The 17,984-nt window shown below is 38.2% G+C and overlaps 1 protein-coding gene across 3 annotated transcripts; it reads right to left on the bottom strand.

Moving 5' to 3' along the window:
- Positions 1-758: 758 nt before the first annotated feature.
- Positions 759-11,344, bottom strand: LOC113017444 (uncharacterized). 3 transcript variants are annotated; one of them, XM_080293613.1, is made up of 7 exons: positions 9,312-11,344; positions 8,842-9,111; positions 8,497-8,757; positions 8,108-8,251; positions 7,925-7,963; positions 4,868-4,933; positions 759-4,080 (listed from the first exon to the last, which is right to left on the bottom strand). In XM_080293613.1, exons 1-7 carry the CDS (start codon positions 9,352-9,354, stop codon positions 3,959-3,961), a joined length of 945 nt encoding a protein of 314 aa, XP_080149739.1. In that variant the 5' UTR covers positions 9,355-11,344; the 3' UTR covers positions 759-3,958. The 3 variants fall into 3 exon arrangements, with proteins under 3 accessions (XP_080149739.1, XP_080149736.1, XP_080149738.1); XM_080293610.1 differs by having other exon boundaries at positions 8,842-11,342; XM_080293612.1 differs by having other exon boundaries at positions 759-4,077; positions 8,842-11,342.
- Between the last annotated feature and the right edge of the window lie 6,640 nt (positions 11,345-17,984).

Below are 17,984 nucleotides of genomic sequence, written 5' to 3'. Positions count from 1 at the left end.
TTTATTTATCCCCAAGGGGCAATTAAGAGACTGACCTTGCCGACCGTACATACAATACACAAACATCACATTGGAGAGACAGGTCAGGCACGGTAGGTGGCCGGTCAGCTGCACGAGCAGCAACCCGTAACCAAACAATGGAAAAATGCACAAAATCAGGAAGGACAAGGAGAAAAAAGAACTACCCCAGACTAAATCCAACAGGGAGATCAGTTTGAGAACAGAAAAAAAACCTCAGCGCATAGCACATGAAAAACTCTTAATACACTATAGAAACACACTAAGACAGTGTCCTTTGCCCTGCCAGGCTAAGTAAACGTCTTCCAGCCAACCCAGGTGGCCTTGCGTAGGATAGGAAGGAACAGTCTAAACACAGTCTGTTATCAGGGAGAGTTTGTTCAGCTCCAGCCTTGAGACCACAGCTGGCATTGAAATGATTACCGGATGAAATGATAGTGGTTTATTCTTTAGTGCAAACAACTCATGTGAATTTCAAAGCAGTTCTAATGTCCAAATACAGAATCACAAATTACTCGACATGACTTCATCTTCGGGGCCTTGTGTTGAGCATCATAAACAACAATCAAAGACAACAGTGCTTAAACTGAAGGTCCTGACAGTCCTAAATATTCTGTTCGCTTTTCCTCTTCCTAATATGAGCCCCTCTTTTTAAATATAGCATAAATTGTACCACAATGATGGCCACTGCCTCACCCAGTGACTGTCAGCAGATTTGGAGGATATCAGGGAGGAATAAAAAATGTAATTAAATATCACAAAAGCGCCTCACAAAACTTGTGACATTGTATAACCGAGGTAGTGACCTCAGAACGTCGGAGCATCATGCATCACATGACAGAGTGAGTTAATTCACAGTGAAAGCACTAATACCTACTGAGCTTCTGTCTTTTGCTTTCACACACTCAGACCAAACACATATAGAAAGTCTTTGGCTTTATTGAATAGATGTGGCTGCAGCATTAAACAAGACACCACTTTTTCAATTAACCATATTGGCAATCAACCATATTTCAGCTACAGACATGCTTCAGAGGTACAATTGACTGCTCACCATAAGCTCGGTGTTTCTGTTTCGAAGAAAAAAAAAATTTAAAAATACTTTAAGATTAAGAGTTAACCAAAGTGTGTCTTTGAAAGCCAGTGCAGCTCTTTTCTTGTAACAGCATTCATACACTTGTAAAAACACAAAGACAATCAAACAAGTTCCATCAAGTTAAGTTCAACATATAAATAACAAACATTTGCTTTTGTTAGTATGCAAACTTTATATATACTAAGAACCACATGGGTCTGGCTTGCAGCTGTAGCTAACTGAATGCACACAAGCTATATCAATTTATAGACATGCACACCAAACCTGATCTGAAAACGTACTGTACAGCTTGTTCAAGTACAAGCTGGATGAATCTGGATGACTTCATTGTTTTCACGCTTCCTTATGTCATCAGTCAGTTCTCTCTCTGCTTACTGTGAGGCATAAAGGAAGTACAGAACAAAAAGAACTAAGCTATTTGCTTTTCAGCATATCACACACAGACATGCTCTTGATGTTAAACATCTAATTTTCAGAGCATCTGTTGTGCGTCAATCAATGATTTTCTGCTATGGGTTGGTAGGGACCCGCTGAGGGGATCTCTGCGATGGTTCCTGGTTCTGCTGTGACAACAGGCTGAACTAAATCAGTTGGATGCCACATTTTTGCTTAATAAAACACTCACCTTTGTTGCAAAAGTACTTGGCAAAGTTTCTAATGTTGCGTAATATAAATGTTACTATTAAAATATTTTTTAATCACGGTTGAGTGTCACACAGGCTTAAAGTTTAGTTATGGATCTAGAGGACAGTCCAGATTCATCTTGTTTTGGAAAGACACAGAGAGGTAACTACAGTAACATCAGCGATGATGTTTACTGTTCACTATAGTCATGACTAAGTCACAATTTCAGCGGATGGATTTGTTGCATGTCATTTTTTTTTAACTAAGCTAATACTGAATATGTGTAGTTAAGACTCATTGACTCCACATTAATGCTGCTCTGAAACCAGAGGTATCTCGCCATATTGTCAGTGAGCAAAGTCAAACTGTATCTTCCTTGCCCATTTTGATACTGATCTTGAACATCAGTAGTTCAGTACATCGAGTCTGCATTTAACCCTTTAGAGCCGGTCGGAGCGGGCATGCTCTGTTTTGCGTAACTATTTTTAAATCCCAGTAGCTCTGCAACCACGTAAGCTAGCACAATAAATTTTTTTGCATATGAAACCAGAGGAGTTGTACTTACATCTTATGCCATCAGCTTGTCCTAGGTCACGGTTTCCTTCCACATAAAGCTTTGCAAAAACTGCATAAAAAGCGCTTGCAGGAACAAAAACATAATATTCCAGAAACACGCTTTACCGATCCGATCAGCTGTTCATAACACTTCCTACGTTGGAATAGACGTCAGCGCGAACTTTTGCATTTCCGCCATTACCTGCCCGAAACCGGAAGTGACGTCATTTTCGCGGAAATGTAGTTTTTTTTACCATCAGGGCCACAGGGCCTATACTGGTGCTTTTAAAAGTTATCTTTGACTTTATGACTTTCTGTGTCGTTTCTGGGATGCTTAGGACTCAAATTGCACTGCTGGAAATAGTTTATTTTGATGCACGTGCTGCTTTTTTGCAAATTTGCAGTATAATATTTATTTTCATTTTTCCTGCAGTGTATAAAAATTGGTGTATTTCAAAAATAAAATTATGAAGACACTCAAAATAAATTTCCTGTGGTAGGAAACTATTTTGTGCAACTTTTTTGTATGTACAGTTTTGAGGGATAAGCCTCTTAAATTTCTCTAACTACAAATATATGTTAAAAAAGCAAAAACGATTTTCAATTTTTTTGTAGTTTATTGCACTTTTTTGCAATTTATGTAATTACTATGCACTTAATGAATACATATTATTAAAATCTGGGGTATAATTGTTGTATTGATGTATAGCAACTTGAAATGCTCCCAAAAATGGCTCCACAGCATGTAAAAATATAATATAAGCTCTGGCGGACTTGGTTCTATGGTAGGTCTTAAAGGGTTAAAATATTTAAATTTATATCAACTTTTATTAAGGTTAATCATAAAATAATGTACAAATATGTTTAAAGATGCAGAATGATCCTTCTTATGCTGACTTAATAATTTTGCTACAGCAGTCTATTTTCCATTTTATGCTCAACAAAGGACCCCTTCACAATAAAATGTTGCTGTATTCAAAGAACTGTAATCTGTTTGGAACAATTCAAAAAGAAACTGCATCTGAAACAAAGAAAATTCAGTTCATTTTTTAATCCCATCATGTAATGATTAAACTAAACTAAAATAAAACACTACACATACTACATGTCCATGGATAACATGTTCACCCTATGTTGAACAAGTAAAGAAATAATAATAATGATAAGAAGAAAAAAAATACAATATCTTAAAGTTTAGCTCAAATCAAAGACCATAGACTTAAAAGTCGTGGAGAATCAGTTTGGATAGTTCTAACATAAAGTGGTAATGCCTTCCAGACATTTAACGGCAACAACTGGAAGAGCTCGGCCACCTCAGTTTTTAAGTCTAGATCTTAGATCATTACTTCACTGGGCCTCATTTGTAACTGAGAAAGAAAGCTAGAAAAAATGACATGCAGATAATTGAGCATGTGATCAACTTTAACATTTGGAATTCAAATGACTTACATTTAATTAGTGAATTAACACTATTTAGGGAATTAACACCAAATCTGAAGTAAATTTGTTCTCTCATTTATAATAATTGTCGAATGTTTATGTATCATTATACACAGACCTGCAATACAGAAAGAACTTGAGAACACACAGTTTTAACTGACTGCAAAATAATACATGATATACAATACCGGATAATTCTGAGTAACTTGTTACTTGTTTTCAGTCTCACTCATTGATGAGCATGTTTTTTTTTTTTATTATTATTGTAGAATAGCAAGTATCCTCTGCCACAGGTTGGCAGATACCTGGTGAAGCCATGTATGCAACAGTGGGTTTTGCTGTTTCTGCTTTGAAGAGAAATAGAATTGAATATGTTGATTAGAAAAACTGTATGTAATTTAAACACTTATTTGCAACGCGTTTTATCACATCTCAGCAATAACATTGTTTATATTTTGTAATAATTGTAATAATAGATGCAACAAAGAGGAAGAACAATGTAATTACAACATAATTATTAGAAAGGAATACAAAAATGCACTGTTGGATTTTAGCTGAATAATGTCAAACTGAAATTTATATAATAGGGTAATCAACAGAAGCAAAACGTGTAACAATGCCTAAGTAACAAAACCAGCAACAATGTGATACTATGCTATCAATAAAGTGGTAATTTATTTGCAGTATTTGGTAAAAGGATTTTTTTTTTACGATGAAAATGGTTATGGTGAAACATGGTCTGTTAGGTAAAATGTCAAGAAAGTGTTTGCTGGACAGACAAAAGAAGACAATGAGTCTTAATGATGGAATAAATAAGTGTAGGCAAGCATTCAAAGGAAGGGATCAGCAAATGAGAAAGCGGTGGGGGGCAGATTGAGGAGAGTTAGTGAATCTTCAAGTGCAGAGGATTAGTAAGGAGGAAATGAGGGCAGCTATGAAGATAATGAAGAGTTGAAAGATGAGTAGTACTGATGACACAGCTGTGGGGTTATGGAGATTTCTAGGGGAGACAGCAGTTGACTTTTTAAGCAGATTTTTCTGAACTGCCTTATTGTATTATTATTGTATTATTATTGTATTATTATCGTATTATTACAAAACAGGACTATGTTATAATATCACAATGATTCTCACCTAGAGGTTGAGTGTCACCCTGGCCCAAAGAATGATGAACTGGATTAGGACACAATTCAACTTCATCTGATGGAGACAAACAGTGAGGGAGCAGATAACCACAGAAACATCAGTAATGTCAACAAATGTCTGCCTTTTCTTGTATTTAACAGAACTAGTGTGATGTTTTCTGATATTCCAAATTAAGAAACACAACCCCTGTTGTGAGGTTGTGTTGGAAACAATGGCAATTAAGCACAAGCTAGCTGTAAGTTATGCACAATTCCTAAACACAACACTAAATACTCCAACATAAATGCTACACACCATGCTTGATTTAGACATTCAGAAATAAGTCAAATTGCATCATTTAATTTTGAGTTTTCTCTGTATTATTGCAGGTCTATACCTAACAATTGTTGTGATTATGTACTTTAAATGGAATTGAACAGGTACATATCTAGATTTTCCCACACATTCATATTGATTAAAATGAATACATGAAAAAAAAAACCTTAGTCTATTTATGCAAAATGAAAAACAGAAATAAGTTCATGTTTTGTTGCTTTTTTTGTATTGTTTTGTTTTTTAATTCATGGGCTTTTTAAGTGCCATATTTTTCGTGCCATAGGCGATAAGGTGCATTAAGTGAAACAAAACAGTCAGATAAGTCAAACTTTAATCAAGTCATTCTTCTTGCTTCTTCCACTTCCGTACCGTTGATTCATTAATGTTGAATTCTTTTGCAGCTGCTCTATTCCCATGTTGTTGCAGTATATTAATGACTAACCTCGTATTGTTGATGGATTATCTCAGTTATTCTCCTGACTGAAGTTTGGTCCATTTACAGCATCTGCATTTGTCCCTAACCATCGGGAACCCTCACGTTAACTTTTATGGAGTGGAAAAAAGTTAGAGTTCATCCTCCAGCTTCACTGTGTTTATGTTATGCTAACATAGCTGTGTCGCTAGCGATAACATAGCACATCATTATAAACCCGCTAGCCCAACTTCAGCAACCCTACAAAAGTCACTGCTGTTTAGTTTTCTGTCTTCATCTATGTTGGAAGTGATAGCAGAGCCGTATGTCTGAATTTGTTTCACAAATCTCTCAGTCAGAACATCATATATCATGTTTAGGTGGAAACTAGCGAGCCAACTTCTTGCTAACTTCTAACTCCGTTAAATTTAACCCTCTGGGGTCCAGGGTATAATCGGCCGTTTTTGACTACTTATTTTTTACCTCTATATTTCACCTTTAAAATATGTTTATCTTGCCTTGTTTGATATCATTATTTTAAGCACAACCGCAAATATCTGAAATTTGAGTTATTTTTTTAATTTTGGTATACTATATTAGCACAGTTGACCTAAATTCAGACAAAAAATTCAAAATCCAAGTAGAAAAAAGTTTTTTTTTACTGTAAAACCCACAAACATGTTTAACGAATCATTTTCATAACTTGAAATGCAAATAGAAATTGTACATTTCTAAAAATTATGCACAAGTTTTGCAAACAACAAAGTTATATGGTACTATTTACCTAAAAATGTAACCATTATATAACCATTTAAAACTATTTATAGAACAATCATGTTCTGCATCAAATAAGAAGGCACACAAATGTTTTGTGGCAGTCCAAAAAAATAGTTTGTGTTCAGTATAAGACAGAGGAGAACAGCACAGGCCTAAACCCTGCAGGTCTGACAGCAGGAGGTGCATCAGTCCAGTTTTGCATGTGGGAACAGCGTTTACACTGGAATCTGCCTTTTATGGCTTTTTTGGAGCAAATGTGAAATTCAGCAGTCTAACTGACACGCAATACAAAACAATAACTACACAACACACTAACTACAGCCTCCAAACACGCTAAACGTCACTATTGTCTCACATATGAAAACTCGCTCTCTTTCTTTCTTTCGCTCGCCCGCTTTCCGTCGCGGGTGTCACTCCTAAAAACTTCCCCTTCTCCCTAAACAACTAAATATCACATGTTGCCTTATCATTTTTTTGATTGGCTGACATGGTAAACTCTAACACCAAAAGGGAAGGGGTGTTTTTTCTTTCTGTTTGCTAGCGCTGTCTGTAGAAAACGTCGTTTTTACCGTTCTTCCCGCTGTAAACGCCACTGTTTTGTTCAGAAAATAAACATTGCGTGTATTTTTTATCATAACTCTGTTTTTTTTTTTTTTAACATGGCCCATCGACACAATTCACAACTGTTATATAGTTTGAAGTCTTGAAGTTTGAAGTTCAAATGGAGACTCTGAGTCGCTGCATATTGTAGCCGTGTTATCTTAAATTGGTCATGTGATTTTGACGCGCCGGCACGTCCGTCGACCCCAGAGGGTTAAGAAATGTTGTTTTCATGGATGCCTGGATGATAAACTTAATTTTTACACCTGGTAAAGCAGCAACACTGATCATTTTATTAAAGAAGAAAGAATTTAGACAATTTTTAACTCTCAGTGATCGTTTGACCTGAAGTGGAGTTTGGACCGAGATTACTCCGCGAGGCTCCTGACTACAGTAGCTGTTGCTCCGACAATCCATCAAGCGGTGCGGCTTAGTAGCTTACCAAAGCCGTACTAAAACATTTTTTTTTGACAGATTTTTTAGCACCGTGTACCACATAAAATTGGTTCAAGGTCAGTACACACAACCAGACTTAATACATAAGGTGCACCGGATAATAAGGTGCACTGTTTTTTGATTTTTGAGAAGATTCAAAGATTTTTAAGTGCGCCTTATTGTGCAAAAAATACGATAAAAATTTTCAAGTATGTACAAAATTCCAGAAATTATTTCTAAAATAGATTTAAGTTCAAGTGAAAACCAAAGGCATGTCTCAGGTTATAAAACAAGCAAAACTATTCTGACTTGCATTAGCTAGATCATGACCTTCACATTAGATACCTTATCTGAGGTGCAATTCCAGGAAGTGAACATTCAAACATGCCTGTTTTCAAATGTGATGCCTATCTATAAAAAAAAAGGTTTCTTATGAGAAACTTAATATAACTTTGGTTTTGAAGGGAGGCTGGCTAGTGCACCTTAATCGTAAAGGCATTTCTTACTGTGTTCTGTGTTCTGTCCCATTTGATCCCTTTTTGAGCCTGCAGTAAAAAAACAAAAGTAAAAAAAAAAGTAAAATAAATAAATAAATAAAAAAAGTGTATATATATATATACATATATATATGTGTATGTATGTGTGTGTGTGTGTGTGTGTGTGTGTGTGTGTGTGTATATTTACTTTACCTCTGTAGATATCTTTGCCGATAAGATAGAGTCCCACCACCACAACCACAGTACTCAGTAAAATAGTTGCAATGATCCAAGGTGTTGAATCTGCATAGTGGCACTTCTCTTTGCAACCATCTAGATTAGTTGTTGGATTTATATCTTGAGCGTATGAAGAAAGATGAAATGTTAATTTTGCTTCTTCACACTTAATGTTTAAAATGTTACAAATCTTGTAATCAACTCCTCTAAAAAATTTCAAATAACCTTCTTAAATAACCGATTAATTAACTGCACAAATTTCACAGCTTTGCTTTAAGCCTCTTTCAGAAAAAACAAAAAAGAGAAAAGGCAAATATTTGTATCACACGTTTGTATAAATATTTAGAAAAATTGCTGTTTCTCACCTGTGAGACATGGCGCAGAGACAGACAGCCAGCTCTCTGGTGATTCTCCACCTCCTGAGATTTTGCACTTGTAAAGTCCGTCATCAGACTTGGAAACTCTGTTGATGGTCAAGTTTCCTCTTGAGCTGCTCCCTATGTGACGCCCATATTTGTAGAAATCAGCTGCGATGCTGGAGGAAGGGATCTTGTTTCTGCAGCGCAGCGTCACAGCTTCTCCCTCCATCACAGGAACAGCAGGACTCTCCAGGATCACAGAACCAGCTGAACAACAAGTGAGTTAAATTTATAAAATGTTGAACTTGTGTTTGTTTGTGACAAAATATTACTGCCTTTTTTCAATCATACCAGTGACAGTGATGTAGATATTGTTGCTTCTCTTCCCTCCTGCTGTCCCACACCAGTATTCTCCACTGTCACGTGCATAAAGAGAATGAATGGTGCACTTTGAGCCTGTTGTCGTTACTGTTGTTTTCCCACTGGTTTGGTTGCATTGCTTTGCTTCCTCTGTCATCTTATATAGCACATCTCCATGAGAAGGCTCCTCACAGTAAAAATTAACTGACTCATATTCAAAAAACTGGGATTTGTTTGGAACAATATGAAGAGAAACTGCATCTGAGAAAAAAATGACAAAAAACAAAACAAAACAAACATTCAGTTTATTGCTAAAATAACAGATTCCCATTGAAATGTGATAGCCAATAAAATGTAGAGGTAGAGAGTGGTGATTCACCAAAATGTTCTTTTTGGTGTTTAAATAAACCATCTTTTCCTCCAGTCACAAAATGATAAATAAGTAAACAGATATTACTCACCAACTTTCTGAGCATGTGCACACAGCAGAATCAGCACAGTCATCACTAAAAAGACCAAAAGTAGTTACTATAAGATGTACCCACATTTTCAGACATCTTTAGAGTTGCCAACTCTTAGAGTTAATAGTGCTATTCCTTGTTAAGTTGTTGAATAGAAACATTACTTTGTACTTGTTATTTCTAAGGTGTCACCAGGTTTCTGCTACATGAAAGATTTAAATAACCACAGTCTTTTAACAACATTGTTAACCTTAACAAACTCTTTATAGTTTAATTTTAATGTATAAACTGAGGCAGTACTTACACAGTCTGATGCACAGAGCTCTGACCTCCATGATGTCTTGCCGGAGAGCAACCAATAGATGCTTCCTGTATGACCTTTGTAAAACAACTATGTGAAAATAGTTTTCAGAGAAGCAGAGCTGTTGCTGTGGTAGGTGAGACAGAGCACATACTGATGCTTTCAAATCTATTTGTAGCCATTTAACGTTTTTTTTATGCTTTCATTATACCAGTGATGGCCTAGCCAGTCACAGTAATCCTAACAGCTTATAACTAAATTTCCATGGTAGCACTAAAAAAAGCTCAAGTTGCTTTAAGTCATTTGAACTGATCACCAATAACAAAGCACTGACTAAATGAATATTTTGCACCGTGTAGTTGTACAGATATTAAACTGGTGGGACACCAGCATCAATAACAGAGCTGTGTTCTCACAGTCTGACACAGAGGCAAACACAAGAGTTTCAGATTATTCAATTCACTGGTCAAAATCTACAGTTCTTCCAATTTTTTGCTCCTTCCATAATTCTTCTTCTACCCCACTTCAACCTGGAAATATTAAATACTTAGGTATTAATATCTCTCCTAAGCTTGCAGATTTAACAAAGTTAAACCACATCCCACTTCTAAAGAAAGTAGAAGGTGATCTGGCTAGATGTTAATCTCTACCCATATCAGTGATGGGAAGGAGCACTGCTATAAAAATGATGGTCTTGCCAAAAATAAACTATTTATTTTCAATGACCCCGAACGAACCATCACAAGATTGGTTCAGATCTCTGAATTCATATATTTCTTCCTTTGGAAAGACAAACCCCCGCGTTCAGCTACAAAGGACCAAATATAAAGGAGGACTAGATCTGCCTAACTTTCAACACTACTTCTTAGCCAACAGGCTTCCGTTCATGTCATACCCCCTTAGATGAGCCTTGGCTAGATGTAGAACAGGCAATATGCAATAATCTAGAGATTTCAGACTTACCATTTATCAGCTCAAACATCAAGCGACATGAATGGTTTAATAGCATCAATGTCAGCTCTTCTTTGACAGCATGGTGGCATTAACCCAAGACAGCAGTCAAACTCATGTTTATTTTCTTCTGCAAATTAGCAAATCTAAATAGAGTTTTAGTTGAACATGTGAAAATATTTTTTTGAGATGTTATGTTCTAAGATGAAGGCATTGTAAACGTTTTTGTTGTTCAAATTTAGATGATGAGGATGTAAACCTGAGGGGGTAGGGCTAAATAAGTATATACTTCTGCCTACTCCTTTTCAAACAACTGTATGGAATGATTTTATGAAACGTTGGTGAATGTATATGTTTGAAATAAAAAAGAACTGAACTGAACTGATTCTTAAAATAACGGGTCTTCATTAACCCATGCAAACGTACAGGGGATGTGTGCATAAGGGGTGGGAGTGCACATTTGTGCCTGTGTGCACCTGTTCGTCTGTGTCTATATGTCAGGTCGATCCCAGACTTCACCTTTCTGGGAACATCTCAGGCCCTCCAAAGTACGGATGGGTACCGGTATCCGGTATCGATACCGGTGCAACCGTGCAACCTATCGCCCCCTGGTATAGGTCATAAACCCCGCCTGCTCCGTGTTAGCAGATGGGACAATAAAATAATAAAATAAATAAATAATCCTCAGATAATTTTTTTCCAAAGATTCTTTCTTTTGTTATCAATAGTTCTCATCACGTTGATTGATGTCCAAGGGGTCTCCTCCATTCTAATTCCCACCCATGTTAAATTGGGGTGAAACGTCATCATAGGGCGATCGTGGCTCAAGAGTTAGGAGTTCGCCTTGTAATCGGAAGGTTGCCGGTTCGAGCCCCGGCTCGGACAGTCTCGGTCGTTGTGTCCTTGGGCAAGACACTTCACCCGTTGCCTACTGGTGGTGGTCAGAGGGCCCGGTGGCGCCAGTGTCCGGCAGCCTCGCCTCTGTCAGTGCGCCCCAGGGTGGCTGTGGCTACAATGTAGCTTGCCATCACCAGTGTGTGAATGGGTGGATGACTGGATATGTAAAGCGCTTTGGGGTCCTTAGGGACTAGTAAAAGCGCTATATAAATACAGGCCATTTACCATTTACCATAGCAGCTTTGACTGGCAGCTGCAGTCATGGAGAAACTTGCGTATCTCTGTTCGGGAATAGCAGATAGAGCGTAGGCTCTGAGAGGAGGGCCAGCGTTTACGTTACGAAAACACGACCGACTGTTTTAACCTGACAGCCTGAGGTGTTCTTCAGTAAACTGGACTACCCGAAAGAAGGACCCGAGGCCCTGCTGCTTACTTTTTCGGTAAGTTAAATGTGTTTGTAAGCTAATCCGTAACTACAATCCTAGCTAAGATGAGCACTCGGCTGTCGGGGTTCAGCTCCTGTGCAGAGCTGAATATGAAATATGTGCAAACAACAGCATGTTTTTAGTCTCTTGCCACATCTGTAAAGACAGTAACTTAAAAAAAAAAAGCTTGTACCTTGTAGCTCCTCATTAATCAGGAACTATGGATTAAAGTACTGTAGTGTACTGTAATACTGAAAAAAAATGTAAGAGAACAACTTCATATCCTGAGTGTGTGAGGACAGAAGAATCAGCTTTATTTCAATTTTGAGGGATAAAATTTATATCTGAGTTTGATGGTTCTGTTCTCTTTGTGATTACAGGAGCTGCCCTCAGATTCAGACCTCAGCACCACCCAGTGACAGCAGACAGATCATCCAACATGTTCACATGTTAACTGCAAAATGAACTGATGTAAACAGTACAAAGGTTAAAGTACCACATGTGCTGTAGTGAAAGCTGCAGCTGTTTTATTGATGTCAATAGAAAATTGAACTTAGTAGTCAGTATAAGCTTTTAATGATATAAGTTAACATGTGATAGAATACTGCATGATGACCTTTTTATTACTTAGACTGATTGTTCACTATAAGACTTGTTCTGTTCTTTTCTTATCAGTTTCTTCCCACAGCGATAGTAAGAGCTGAACAAGCAGTTTTCACTCCCTACCAGGAAAAGGAGCTGCTTCCCACAAACCGCACACGCACGCACATGCTCATGTATCAACATTCCACTGAACCAATGTATTCACTGTTGTATTACTCTTGTGTATAAATAAAGACAATTGCAAGAACAGAGCGCGCACATCACAGGGCCCCCACTCTGGCGCTCTGTGACCGCCCTTGCAAGTAAAATCTGCAGCGTGTGTGTTTCTACTCTCTGATTCTCAGCTGAAGAAGTGTCTTTTAGAATAAATCTCTTGACAATTGATAAAGTTAAAGTCAAAAAGTCAAAAGAATGAATCACCCCTGTAACTATGTCACTTTATATCAGCATTAACAGGACCTCAGTTTGGTGTTTCAGAGAGCTGCTGATCTCAGACCTGCACACCTTCCATTTTAAACACTTGATGTACTCAGCTGCATGAAGAGCATATGAGATTTTCTCTGACACAATTAAATAAAACCTGATGAAAGTCAAAGGTCGTCACTTGTATGTTGAACTACAAACTTGTCATCTGGAATTCTTTCACAGTTTTTTGCAGATAGTGTGTTATTTATCATGAAGTGATTCAGAGTTATTCATACCAGAGTAACCAGAGAGCATCATATATATTTTTAAATATATAACTTTCTACAGGACTGAATATAATATCTTTGTGTATGAGTCCAGAGCCCTTTACACAAACCAAAGGTCTCCATCACAGTGTTCATGAAATGCTGGGTTTATCCATTTTGGGCCTACGGAGGAGTGCTGAAGATTTCCCTGTGAGGGAGCTGCTGGTGAAGATCATGAGTTCTGCTTGATCAATGCCATGAGCTTCAGTGTTCCTGTTGTTTCTTAAATGAAGCCTCTCTCAGTGGGTCAACAGAACTTCTGGCACAGGACAGCTGTGATGAAAGAAAGGGAAGAAGTTTCTCCAAACCTCTGGACCCAGAGACCCAGCTTAGTCCTGATGGTCTCCCTCACTAGTTTCTCTCCAGGGTGAATGTAGCTGTTGATATAATATGGACTCTATTATTAAATGAAAAGAACAAATTAGACTACATTACTGAAACGTTCTGCTGATGTTTTCAAAGTTTCCATGTTACCAGGATGTAGAGGGCTCTGAAGATTTAAACTGTTATAGATCCATTACACTCACAGTCTTATGTTAAAATCTCAAAGGACAGCGTTATATTGTTGATATTAACAGTAACTCTGGGCCTCTGTGGAGTGAGCAGCTGATCTTATCGCTGTCTAAAAATGGAAACAAATCCTAAGGAGTCCTGAATCCTTCAATAACACAGACTATTAGAGTAACAGGTGTGTAGCATCACTAACTAGCTGGCAACAAGCCCCCAACACAGTGCGTATGCTTGTGGCTAATCTAGCAAACGAATTAACAACAGAGTGATTTCAGATGTTGTAGAACTATAAGATGATAAGCTGTTTGTCTTTTTTTTTTTTTATTACAGTCACATTGTTGTATTTACCTTGATTGAACGAGTCATCAGTCTCGGTAAACCAGCAAAAAACGTCCAGCAGGTGTGTGGGCGGAGGCGTTACACAGTCGCTCCACCTCAAGTCACTACTGCGCAGACTCTGGCTCCAAAAATGCAAGATGGCTGCCTCCACAGGAAGGATATATTGGCTTCATTTTTTTACAATGGGAGGAGGCGGTGTCGCGTCGTCCATGTTTTCTACAGTCATTGGTATGGTGCGCGTCTATCAAGCGATAGTTATGGCCAGCGATAGTTATGGCCAGCGATAGTTATGGCCAGCGCTGGCGGTCCAAGTGGAGGAGCAGAGAAGTTTACGGCATTTAAGCAGCCCTATGCTGCCCAATCCAACCGGGCTAAAGCTATTGCAAAAGCTATTGGGGTGTTTAGCTGCAGACGGGAGGCCGTATTCTGTTGTGCAAAACAAGGGGTTTAAACTATGATGAACGTACTTGAGCCACGCTGTGATATCCTGTTGTGCGTCCACTTTAGTGGCAAGATCATTCCAAGCATGTATGAGCAGGAAAAGTTTAAAGTTATGGCTGAACTGTTCCAGGCACCTTCTGTTACCCTAACTACAGATGGGTAGACCTCCGAGGACACGGAAAGCTACGTGACCGTGACCGCTCATTATATCACAGCGGAGTGTGACATAATGAGCGGTATGTATTATTGTAGGGTCTACCTTACAATATCAGTTGCCTTGAGGCGACTGTTGTTGTTGTGATTTGACGCTTTATAAATAAAATTGAATTGAGTGGTAGATACAAAGCTCTATACTGCCCTATATTGTACCATAATTTGTTTTTATATAATTGCGTTGAATGAGTCTTGAGTTGAATGTTTTTTACAGGCAAAAAATACTTCAATAAGTAAATGTTACATTTTTGTCATTTTTTCTTTTTTTGCTGATCCGAAAATTGATCCGATCTGTGACTTAAAACAGTGATCCGATCCGAACCGTGAGATTTTTGATCCATTGCACCACTAGTGAGAAATATAAGTCCAGACATGTGTGGTATTCACAGAAACCTCTTAATCTAAGCTAAACTCTCATAGAGACCATTTCTACAACCACCAAACTCAATGAAAACAAGCCATGATTATACGAGCAGTTATGTAAATGCGCACAAGTCCGCTAAACAAACAAGGCGAACCAGAAATTCTCCACACTTCATGTCACCAGCTAAAGATAGGCTGGTTATGTTCCAGAGCTATCACTACTTCTAAACACCAAGTTTCACCACACTCTGACCAAAATTCACTGAATGAGCTGCAAAAGAAGACCACAAAAACACACAGCGGTAGTGATGGCCCGCTTGAAGCTGACGCTCCGGAGCGTGTGTCGAAAAAAACAACACACTGGTTCAGAAGCACTGTGTCGAGGCTTGCTTCGTTTGGCAAAAGTCACGTGACCAGTGACGTCCGAAGCTTCATTACGCACGTAACTGCTTCGGTACCTGATTCAAACGGATATAAGGAAGTGAATCATCCACGGGATTCGTGGAGTGTGTTGATGGTGACAGATAGCGACGAGGTGATCATTCCACTGACAGATATGGAGCCAGCGAGGAAGAGAGGACGTTCTGGCGTGTGGGGATATTTTGAGTTGATTTTGCTCAATTCATTTTATCTGCCGAAGTGAAAAACTTGAAATGTCCAAAATCATGTTTTCATAATGTAAATATCATTACAGCATATGACTTTAGGAACACTTCCATGTGAATTAAAGCTAATGAAGACTACAAAAATGTATTTGACACTATACGTACATTACATTGCTACACAGTTTAGAAAATCATTTTGTTTATTGTTTTTAGGTGATAGTCTGCAGGACCCAGGGATACCTGCATATCTACCAACTTACAGTGTAGTTCCTGCACTCCACAGCCTCTTCTGTTCCATGCAAGTGGATTTTCTCCAGGGCAGGAGAAACTATTTCTAAGAAAAGAAACAGACTCAGCCAGCGCACAGTAACACTAATCCTCTTTTTAAATGTAAATAACAAAAGGGCTACCTTACATAGATCATGTTTTTACTTTGCAAGTTCTTGATTAGGGGTGGGTTTTGATTATCGCTTTTCTGATTACAATCCATGCTAAATTGAATAAAGTGATATTGATTCATTAAAATCCCGTGTCGATTTGTAAATTAACGTTATTATGCCTGAAACGCCAGCATCTCAGCTTAAACCTCACAAACATGTCGTCAAACACCATACAGCTAAAACAGTAACTGGGAGCAGGTTTACGGATTCTGCATACAAACGTGAACGCAGAGCGCGGACCCGACGCGTCAGAGTCAGATTTTGGTGCGTCGTCGGGTCCGTGCTGTGTTTGCCTCTTTTTTTTTCCGCTGGCTTCTGCAGCTGCAGGTTTCATAACTCTCTGTTTACATCTCTAATTAAGTCTCACATGTGTCAGCTTTCTTTTAATAGATACGAAATTATGGATATATACTGATACATGACCAGAATTGTAATATTTCTGACTGAGGCAAAACTTTCCAGATTCCAATCAAATTGAATCGGATCCTGTATCGAATCAAAATGATTCTACAAATCAGTGACGATGCAGCCGTACTCAGCTTCCTAAGCATTTTCCCTTTCCAGTTCACAATCAATCCCACCCCTAGGTCAAAAATATGTATAGGACAATTGGCCTAATCTAATATTTTGTATGAACCTGTCCAGCTGTCCAGTGATTAAACGACAAGTAAGATAAGATAGAACTTAGTAGATGGAGGCAGGACTTCACAGCAGGGGCATACTCCATAATGTGCTGTGCATTATCATATGTATATTATATATATTGCTCACTTATTGTATTTACCAACATCAAGGAGTTATGAGCAAAGAAAGGCCACACCATAGTGCATGTTTAAATAGGTAAAGTTTATTGATCAAAATGTATTACGCAAATACGCATTACATTTTTTTCAGCCCCCCAATCGAGAAAACAAAACCAATTACATGTTCAAAGCAACGGAACGGTGGCCCAATATCAGAGAGAACTCCACTCTTGAGTGAGCAGTGATGATTGAGCAGTCCGTTTTATTTTGCAGATTCAAGCTGCTCTTCAAAATTTTCACCACCAGATGTCACCGGAGAGGACTGTGTTGAAAAGCTTCGAGTAATGAACCGTTTTTCAATACAAGCTTCAGTGCTTCGGAAAGCTTCATTTGGCCATCACTACACAGCGGCGCAAATGCGCAAAGACAGTAATTGGCTTACCGTCCAGATTTCCTCACCTATAGACATGTGACTGGACAGACGTCACATGCAGTAAATTTGGGCCCACATGGGTTTTGGCCTTGGAACGTCTGATTGGTTGAAGTAACGTGAAGGTGGCTTCGTTACTGTGATTCTATTGGCTCAAACAATTAAAAAGAGGTGTCAATCATGCAAATTGGCCAAAAGAATCAAAAGTTACAGCCCCTCAGAGTTTAAAGGGCCAATTAAGCGCTCCATGCACACGGCAGAAAAGGCCCATTATCATGTAAATGTATGGTTAATTCTTCAAAAATGTATTTAAAAAAAAATCATTTTTAGGTATATTAATAAAATTTATTAATTTCTGCTCTTAAATACCTGAAAAATTCAACTGGCATGGTGTCCAATTGTGTGCCAAAATTGGACATTTTTGTACAACGTCTGGATATTCATGCATTGACAGCGCTGTAATTTTTCACTCTTTCACTTTAAAAACATAAATCTTTGCACAAATGATGTTTATATGTTGGTTATTAAATTTCTGTAATGAAATGTGAACTGAGTACCGATTTGGCACCGGTATCGGATAAAACCTAAACAATACCCATCTCTACTCCAAAGTGTGGAGGCCTACCTCCCTTCACCATACTTCCTGCCAGTGGCTGATGCCCTCAGGCGTCAGTGCGTTGG

Source organism: Astatotilapia calliptera, chromosome 3 (assembly GCF_964374335.1).
Source record: "Astatotilapia calliptera chromosome 3, fAstCal68.1, whole genome shotgun sequence".
Lineage (NCBI taxonomy): Eukaryota > Metazoa > Chordata > Actinopteri > Cichliformes > Cichlidae > Astatotilapia > Astatotilapia calliptera.
This window is presented reverse-complemented; position numbering and strand designations above follow the sequence as displayed.